This window comes from Tribolium castaneum, chromosome 8 (genome assembly GCF_031307605.1).
Source record: "Tribolium castaneum strain GA2 chromosome 8, icTriCast1.1, whole genome shotgun sequence".
NCBI classification, from domain to species: domain Eukaryota; kingdom Metazoa; phylum Arthropoda; class Insecta; order Coleoptera; family Tenebrionidae; genus Tribolium; species Tribolium castaneum.
The window spans coordinates 11,246,139-11,254,900 of NC_087401.1; the positions used below are offsets into that span (position 1 = coordinate 11,246,139).

The window sequence follows — 8,762 nt, forward strand, 5'->3', positions numbered from 1 at the left end:
TTTAAATAAAAATCTTATTCATTAAATTATTCACTTAAATACAGGTCATGTCTCCATATCTTCCTTATCATTATCTTTATCTCCGTCGTAAAATTCATTTTTCGCCTCGACCATCTTATCTTCCAACTCTTGACTAATTCTAACATCAGGGTCTTCTTCTTCCTTGACTTTGTCTTCTTCAGGGATTGCGTCTCCTGGCACGTCGTGCATTTGCACACTGGGCGAGTGTTGACACATCTTCAAGTTGTCGCACACAAACCTGGAAAAAGTGTCATGAAAAGTTGGGTTATTATAGCACAAATCTGAAACTTTTTGATTTAATTTTTTCAAGAAAAATAATAAATAAAATCGTTTTTTTACAATTGGCTGTTGTTCCTAGGTTAAATCATTACCTCACAGATTTGTTCTTATTTCGCTTTAAATATTTGTGACCAAGTTTTAACGGGTTAAACAGCTTAATAATTTTAATGCTTTATGGAAAAAGTTAAAGTTGAAATGGCTTGAAAAAATACAGTACCATAAATAAGTCATGTACAACACTCCTAATAAAATTTATCAAAAAATTATGTACCATTTTTTAATAAAAAAAAAATGACCAAAAAATGGGCTTTTTCATTTTATTTTTTAATGACATAGAAGTTTTTTTTTCAAATTCATATACAACGTTGGGCAAAAGTATGGAACCAAGCATTTTATGCTTAAACTATGTACCTTACGAAAAAACTAATTATTAAGTCATCGACTACTTTAAAAATGTGATAATTTTTTAAGAATAAAATTTTTTGAAATTTCTTTTAGTCTACGTGTTATTAATTTTTTTTTCAAATGGCTTCCTCCTATGGCGATTTTTTTGGTAAAAGATTATGTTCTAAAAATAACTTCTACTTTAAAAAAATTAATTTTAAGCCATGTTTTTTTTTTCATAAATTATTATTATTATTTGAACTTAATTTTTTTATAGAAAAATAAACAAATCACGTTTCTAACCGTTTTAAACTCGGGAATGATTCAACGTTAGAACAACACCCAGTTGTAATGAAACTATTTTGTGCAATACTTTTCATAAAAATTCAATTTCAAATTTTGCGTTCAGTTCCACTTCAGACCTCCTTAATATAGTTCAGTGGCGCAGCAAGGGAGATTGTTGGGGGTTGAGAACATAATCATGCAAAATAATTTAAGTTGCAGTAATAAAACAAAACTTTCCAGACAATCATTGTAGACATTCGATTTTTTCTACTTCCGAAAATTCCGAGAAAAGCAACCCACAAAATCCATATTTTCGTTATATTTCAGAAAAATCTTCGGAGAGGTTTTTTGTAAAATAAATGCTACATTTCTGATACCATGGTAGAAATAACTTTTTGAGTAATGACGTTATTTTTTATGAAAACCGACATTTTTAACAGATTACTGTTTTTGATAGTAGGTACACTCCCTTATCTTTCTGGTAATAATAAAAAAATAAAAAAAAATAATATTATCTACACAAAACAAAAAATACCAATATTATTTACCGATTATTTTGCATATATTTTTGAAAATAATTAAAATAGAAACACTTAAACAAAAATATTAAAACAATTACCACCTATAAAATAAGGCAGGAAACAGACAGATAAAGCTTTTTGTGTGAAATTCTTAATAATTTTTGTAGCTACAAAATGTGAGCTATACAACAAATAACCTTGAATTTAAGACAATTTTTTTTACATTATTTTTGCCCCGAACAACATTTCCGAAAAAACATTCAGCAACATATTTATTTTTAGTTAATTTTAAGTGCTACAAGGAACTAAAATAATCATATGCAGGTAAAGAGCTCATTTTTCATTTCTGCGTCGTTATTAGTTTACTAATGAAAAACATATTTTTACGAAGGTAAACCCCCATAAACTCTATCTCTGGCTGCGCCACTGGTATAGTTGTTCAACCTTCAATTGAAGAGTACAGGGGAAAAACAGGAAATAACTACTTTTCAAGAATTTGAACTAATAATGTCATGTAGTTTTTACTATTTTTTTAGCTCAAGTTATAGCCCTCCATAGTCAAAATTAAAACTAATTAACTAAAAAAAGTTGTTTTTCTTTGAATGACGTTCGTCATTTTTCCCTTATACTTATCAATTTAAAAATTACTTAGTAATGGCCTCCAAATACTGGCGACTGTTTGCGTTTTCCTGCCTTGTGACCACCTCAGGATGTAGGGTAAAGTCGGGTGCGAAAAACTCCAAATATTCGGTGTAGGGCAATTCATTTGAAATTTGTTCATCCACAAGTAACGAAGTTTCGTAAGTCCAACACCTCGCGACATTTCTCAGCGTATAACCGCCACCTCCAACCACCAAAGTTGGAACATTCAGACTCTTGACGAACTTAACACACTCCCCGTGCCCTTTGGTACTCAGGGAGAAACACCCCAGGCGGTCGTTGGCCAAGGAATCGGCCCCACATTGTAGTACAATTGCAGTGGGTTGGAAAAATTCCATCACGCTTGAAATGACCGGCTTAAAAACCATCCAATAGCTGGAATCGTCGATTCCTTCCTTCAGCGGCACGTTGACGGAGTAATAACGGCCACTTTCCGCCCCCACTTCGTACATATCGCCCGTGCCCGGGAAGAAATAATTGCCGTATTTGTGGAAACTGACCGTCATGACCCGATCAGTGAGATAGAAGGCTTCCTGGACGCCGTCTCCGTGATGCACGTCGATGTCAATGTATAAAACCCTCGCGTGGTACTTGAGCAATTCTAAAATCCCAATCACAATATCGTTAACGTAGCAGAAACCACTGGCTTCGAATTTCTTGGCGTGGTGGAGCCCCCCTGACCAATTAACAGCAATGTCGCAGTGGTTATTGTTCAGTTTCATGGCCCCCTCGAGCGACGCCCCCGTGTACATGGAGCAGAAGTCAAACAGCCCCCAGAAGACCGGGCAATCGTCCCCCACGTTATAGTGACTCAGATGCTTGGTGAACGCTTGGATGTTCTGCGGCGTGACTTTTTGCAGAAAATCTACAAGTGTGGGGGTTAAGGCAAGTGAAATTACCGTGGTGGCTTTACCGATGTATTCGTCCGAGTGGAAGCGACACATGTCGTGGGCGCTGGCCTTGTAAGGCCGGTAAATCTGCATGTGCTTGTGCAGCCCGTAATTTAACACTAAGCTGTGGATCACAGACAGGCGGTGGGGCTTCATGGGGTGCCCCGTCCCGTAGTGGAAGTTCCCCACGTCAGGGTTGAAGAAGTAAGACACTCGGTGCTTCGACATCACGCCGATAGCTCCTTCCACACGTACAAAAAATACAAAAACAAAACTATAACAACAAGGCGTTTCGTCAGCCAAAACCTATCCTCCGGCATGCTTCCGGATAGCCCCCATTGTGGTTTCTGATAAAACAGCCCCCAAACAAACGTGACGTTTCTGCGCCTCACTACCAACCGAACGACGCAAAAACACCCATTAAGAAATGGTGTTGTCGTAAAGATTATTATCATTAATTACAGAACATATTTCACAAATAAAACTCTGGACGCAATGTTGTTTTTGAGAATAAAGACGAAATTTGCCCATTTGAGTCTGTTTTAAGCGTTTTATCCCCCGATTTTCGTCGAGACTTTGTCACCAACTCCAAAACCAAAATCCCCAAGTTTGAAAATGGGCATCAAAGACCTGTGGACGCTTCTGGCCCCTTTCGGGGAGCGTAAGCCCCTCTACGAGCTGCAGGGCAAGACCGTGGCCATCGACTTGTCGTGCTGGGTGTGCGAGTCGCAAAACGTGACCGAATACACGGTGCAACCCCGCATGTACTTGAGGTTAGGTGACTGACACCGGTTCAAAATTTTGATTTTTTTTTCCAGAAATTTGTATTTCCGCACTTGTTACTTGCTCCTAATGGACGTAAATGTGGTGTTTGTGCTCGAGGGGCGCGCCCCCGAGCTCAAATACAAGACGATCGCCGCCCGCAATGCCCTGCAGTTCAAAGGGGCGAAGCCCAAAAATGGGGCCAAGACCAAGGACAGGTCGAGGTTTAATCACACGTTGAAACGGTGCGAGGAGATGTTGAGTTTGTTGGGGCTTGCGTGTGTGACTGGGGAGGGCGAGGCCGAGGCTTTGTGCGCACAATTGAATGAAACTGGGGTAAAAACATATTTTTTTTTCTAAGGTTCAAGGGGTTGTTTTAGCTCGTCGATGGGATTATTAGTCAGGATTCGGATTGTTTCGCGTATGGGGCACGTGTCGTTTATCGCAATTTTTCCATCTCGCAGCAGGGCAATCAGGCGGCCAAAGGGGGCTCTGTGGACGTTTATGACATCAGTGTGGCCAATGAGCGACTGAGTGAGTCCCCGAATTGCGAATGATTGTTTGATTTTTTTATTTTATTATTATTTTTTTCTGATCAATCCATCAATTTATTATCCAAATATACAATACAGGAATTATTTCGACAATTTTTAAAATATCTGGGAACCTACCAGAAAGATTACTTTAATTACACTTACAATTTTTTTGGTACATCAGAAAAATATTTATCAAAATAATTGGCTAATTTTTCACTGTTGCTAATTTATAAATTACCCACTTTAATAGGGATATTCTCAAAAAATCTGCTACAGCCTATAACTCTTTACATTTCATAGCTAAGAGAGCTAAGAAATAAATTTCTTAAAGATCGTCGAAAGTATGGATGAACAATTTATTTTGTATAAACTTTCGTAGTAAGTAATTAGTAGAAAATTAACAACTGGAAAAACAACACTAGGGCAATAGGACAATTTGAGGAGGAAAAAAAATTGCCTCCTCAAGAAGAGGGAAAAAGTAATGGGTTTCTGTAAGGTTTACATTTAGCTCCGTTAGAGTAAATTTCAGAAAAATTCCCGTTCCTAACACAGAGAGATCTAACACCTGAAAATTTTCTTGAACCAGAACCAGAAAATAGTAAATAGCAATGCAAACACATAAAGGAACAACAAAGAACCTATCTATTAGAGAAAATCAGTCTATTACTTGAGAATAAGCGAAGAATTATTTGCCGAATATAGAAAAAGTGATAATAACCAAGATAAGCTAAAACTAGGTGAAAGACAATTAAAATTAAAAACAGCAAAATTAAAAAAAAAATAAGATAACCTGGAATTTGGTTATAATTGTTCTACTAAAAGATATGAATGTAAATACGTGATAATTTTTTTGTGAGCGACTTATTTAAAAAGTTATTGGTTTCTAAAAATTGACCAAATATTGAGCATAACGTTTTTGTAAACTGTTATTCTAAGAATAGCAAAATATTTTAAGTGGTGCTTTATACAAAAAATTCACTTCTTATTTTTCCACCCCTAATACCTATCATCATTTGAATTCTCCACTTTTTAAATGTTTTAAATTATATAATAATATTACAATAGATTTAGATATTTTCTTCAATAATTTCCAAACTAAAACTGTAAAGTTCAAGCTTTTGGAATATTTTTCTTCGTAATTTATAATGTTTTGTATAATTTAATTATCTCAATTTTGTTCTTTTTTGGTATATTGTATTGTTATTTGTCCACTTTAGACTAATAAGTCTGTTGGAAATAAATTATATTATTATTATTATTATTAACTCTAATAACAAATTTGAAATTTGAATTTTTTGTGTGTAGAAAACCAGAAGTGAAGTTTCAAATCCGAATTTTAGTAACTTGGACCATTTTTTTTAATTACTTTTATTTCAAATTCCGAATCTAATTCAGTATTAAAAAAACAGAATTTTCTAATATAAAATACTATTTTAAATATTTTGGTATGCATTAGTTTTTTGAATAAAAGCTTTCAAAAACTTTGTGTCTCATATTTCATTAATTTTTTAGAAGTCAATATCTTCACAAATAAGTCTCACACAAAAAATCGTTATGTCTTTACAATAATGCTTTCTAGGAGAACAACTATCTCGAGAATATAGCGAATTATAATTATTAATTATAAGAATTGAATAACAACCATCCTTTATTTTGTTATTATTCTTATTATTTTCTTTATTATATTATTGTTATTTTATTATTACGATTCATTATTAAATTTTTGAATCAGAGTGAAAGAACTCAATACTAAAACGTAACAGGACTTGGCAAAATACCGAGGAATACCAAGATATTTAGCAGGAGGATTAACACCGTTACCATAACAGTTTATTGTTACAAAGTCTTTACGGTGCCCATTTTTCTTACCATAACTTTATAGAGACTTCAAGTTTATGGAATTTAAGGTATAGAAAAATATTTTTTTTAAGAATTTCATTTTTGCTTAGAGTCTGTAGTTAAAGTTTAAAGAGTTATAGCTGTATAGTATGTATTTTTTCTTAGAAAATAGCACCATAAGATTGTCGTTTACTTTTAATTGTTTTGTTTCAGTGACTTCTTTTAATAATTGCCAAGCTGATTTTTGTTTATTAACTGTTTCAGTTAATAATCTTTCTACTTCTGTTATAATTTTTTTAATTCGTTTTTACGTAACTCTAGTAAAGGTTTTATTGAAAGCTTTTAACTAATTGTAATATTTTTAAATGATTTATTAAATGAATTTTTTTTAAGTTATTATTTATATTTTGATTATTTGTAGTCGTGATTAGTTCCCAGTCACTCTCACGAACATTTTACTAAATAATTTTTGTTACTATTGTTATTAAAGCCTCGTTTGAAACTTACTCTGTTCTATCTACCGTACTAAAAGGTAAACCTTTACCACATTTTACCGAATAATTTTTTTAAATAAGATTTAAAAAATTGTAAAATAGTTATTAATGATTAGATCTCTAATTGAAATTATAAATTACGTTATCTATTTTTTATTTTTTTTGTTGAAGTGCATTTTGAGAGAAAATGTGAATGTTTGATTTTTCATGATAACTGAGAAATAATTTGATGTGCGCAGATTTTGGCAGGAATAAGATCATTGCCTTGGCGCTCCTTTGTGGCAGTGACTATAGCGACGGAGTCCACGGAATTGGCAAAGATTCAGTCGTGAAATTCTTCAATTTAGTAAAAGACGATGAAATTTTGCAACGCTTAAGATCGTGGCGTCACGCCTCGATTTACGACGACTTGGAGGCAAAAATTTGCGACAAAAATCGATGCACGTCTTGTGGTCATTCAGGCAAAGTGCAAGCGCATGCAAAAAAGGGTAATTCACTAAAAAACCAGTCAAACAATTACATAATTTATTGCTTCAAGGCTGCATTGTGTGCAAGACAAACCAAGGCTGCGGTTCTAGTTACAAAAACGAAAGACTTGAAATTAAAAATGAGCTAAATATGAGGAGCAAAGCTTTGCTTGACCCCAACTTCCCCGACGAGAATTTAATTAATGAATTCCTGGGCCAGAAAAGCACAGTTTCGGAGCTAGACCTGAGATGGCGTAAGCCCGATTTGGCCAATTTCATAGTGAGTTGTTAAAAGTCGCCAAAAATTAACTTTTTGATAGAAATTTACAGTTAAATACCTGACTTGGGAGGAGATTTACGGTTTTGAAAAGTTCTTCCCGATTTTAACCAGATGGCAATTGTTACATTACGACCAAATCAACGACAAGACGCAAGGAATTGTTTCCCCAAAATTTATCAAGAAACGACGGACTTTAAAAGGTGCAAAAATCATTAGAAAAATGAATAAATAAATAGGTGAAAATGATTGTAGGAATCGCTAGTTATGAGATAGTTTGGGAAGACAAGGGTTGTTTTAGTGACTTGATCCCTGAAGAACAGTTGGAACAATTCGGCGATTTGGAAAAGTTGTGGTCAACCGTGGAGCCCCAAAACCTGGTCGAAAGGGCCTTCCCTCACTTGGTGCAAGAGTTTGAATCAAAAAAGCCCAAACCTAAGGCTAGGAAAAAGAAATGTGCAGTTGATGAAATTGACGGTTTGTTGCAAAACATTTCAATCACTATGAAATCACCGGTGAAGAAGAAAACTAGGAAAAATCAACCACACACTTTGGAGTCGTTCGTGTGCAAGGTTTCGACTCCTAGAAAGGGGGCCCCTGAGGTGTCTTTCGACCTCGACCAGTCGAATTTTGGCGACGAGGATGACTTAGAGGTGTCTGACATTGTCGACGACATCATCAAGCGGGACTTGCCCACTTATGTGCCCCAGAAGTTGGCAGAATGTAGCTTTTTTGTGAGTGAGATGATTGAAAACGATTTATTTGAAAAGACGTTTGGGGGTTACTTTAGCAGCGATACTGACTCGAATACTGTTGGTTAATAAACGATCTAGACAGCAGTGTTGTTGATTTGGGTGTAGTTGGGGTTGTCTGAGCTGTTCAAAGACTCCCACTCGTGTTCGTTTGAATCAAATTCGTACAAGACCATAAGACTGTGTCTCAAGCGGTCGAGTCGCCGTTTCCTTCGCGCCATCAAATACACCTGCAAAATGCGAATGATTTGGGGTCGTGCAAGGGGGCTGTCGTTACAAGGGCCGACAGTAAGAGGATAACAAACACCACTACCAGAGGAACAATGAGGAACTTATAATCACGATGCGGGGCCACGTCTGGGGCTCCTGTCGTCGTCGTGGAGGTATAATTCCCGAACGAGTCCATGAAAACCGGTCATTTTTTCGTATTTTGCGAATTTTCTTGCCTCAGTTTGAGGTTAAGTGTCAGAAATCTGGGGATTTTAGCGTGAAAGTGTCAATCGAAGCGCTCCCTAGCGGCCCACTGTGAAGTGTTCTTTCGTTATTGAGGGTGTTGTCAATTTTCATTAAAAAAATGTAAGTTTTTGGCGAATTC

General features: G+C 35.5%; 2 protein-coding genes and 1 long non-coding RNA gene across 3 annotated transcripts; 1 reads left to right on the forward strand and 2 right to left on the reverse strand.

Moving 5' to 3' along the window:
* HDAC3 (Histone deacetylase 3) lies at nt 1–3,430 on the reverse strand. Its single transcript, XM_964326.4, has 3 exons — nt 3,064–3,430; nt 2,139–3,015; nt 1–259 (listed from the first exon to the last, which is right to left on the reverse strand). The coding sequence occupies exons 1-3, from the start codon at nt 3,266–3,268 to the stop codon at nt 46–48; spliced, it is 1,296 nt and encodes a 431-aa protein (XP_969419.1). The 5' UTR covers nt 3,269–3,430; the 3' UTR covers nt 1–45.
* A 92-nt stretch (nt 3,431–3,522) lies between these two features.
* Nucleotides 3,523–8,256, forward strand: Gen (XPG-like endonuclease). Its single transcript, XM_008197891.3, has 7 exons — nt 3,523–3,813; nt 3,859–4,138; nt 4,183–4,336; nt 6,911–7,159; nt 7,210–7,418; nt 7,459–7,618; nt 7,671–8,256. Exons 1-7 carry the CDS (start codon nt 3,656–3,658, stop codon nt 8,234–8,236), a joined length of 1,776 nt encoding a protein of 591 aa, XP_008196113.1. The 5' UTR covers nt 3,523–3,655; the 3' UTR covers nt 8,237–8,256.
* LOC107398401 (uncharacterized) lies at nt 7,183–8,584 on the reverse strand. The gene is made up of 2 exons (XR_010335173.1): nt 8,445–8,584; nt 7,183–8,397 (listed from the first exon to the last, which is right to left on the reverse strand). It is a non-coding gene; the product is annotated as an uncharacterized LOC107398401 (long non-coding RNA).
* Between the last annotated feature and the right edge of the window lie 178 nt (nt 8,585–8,762).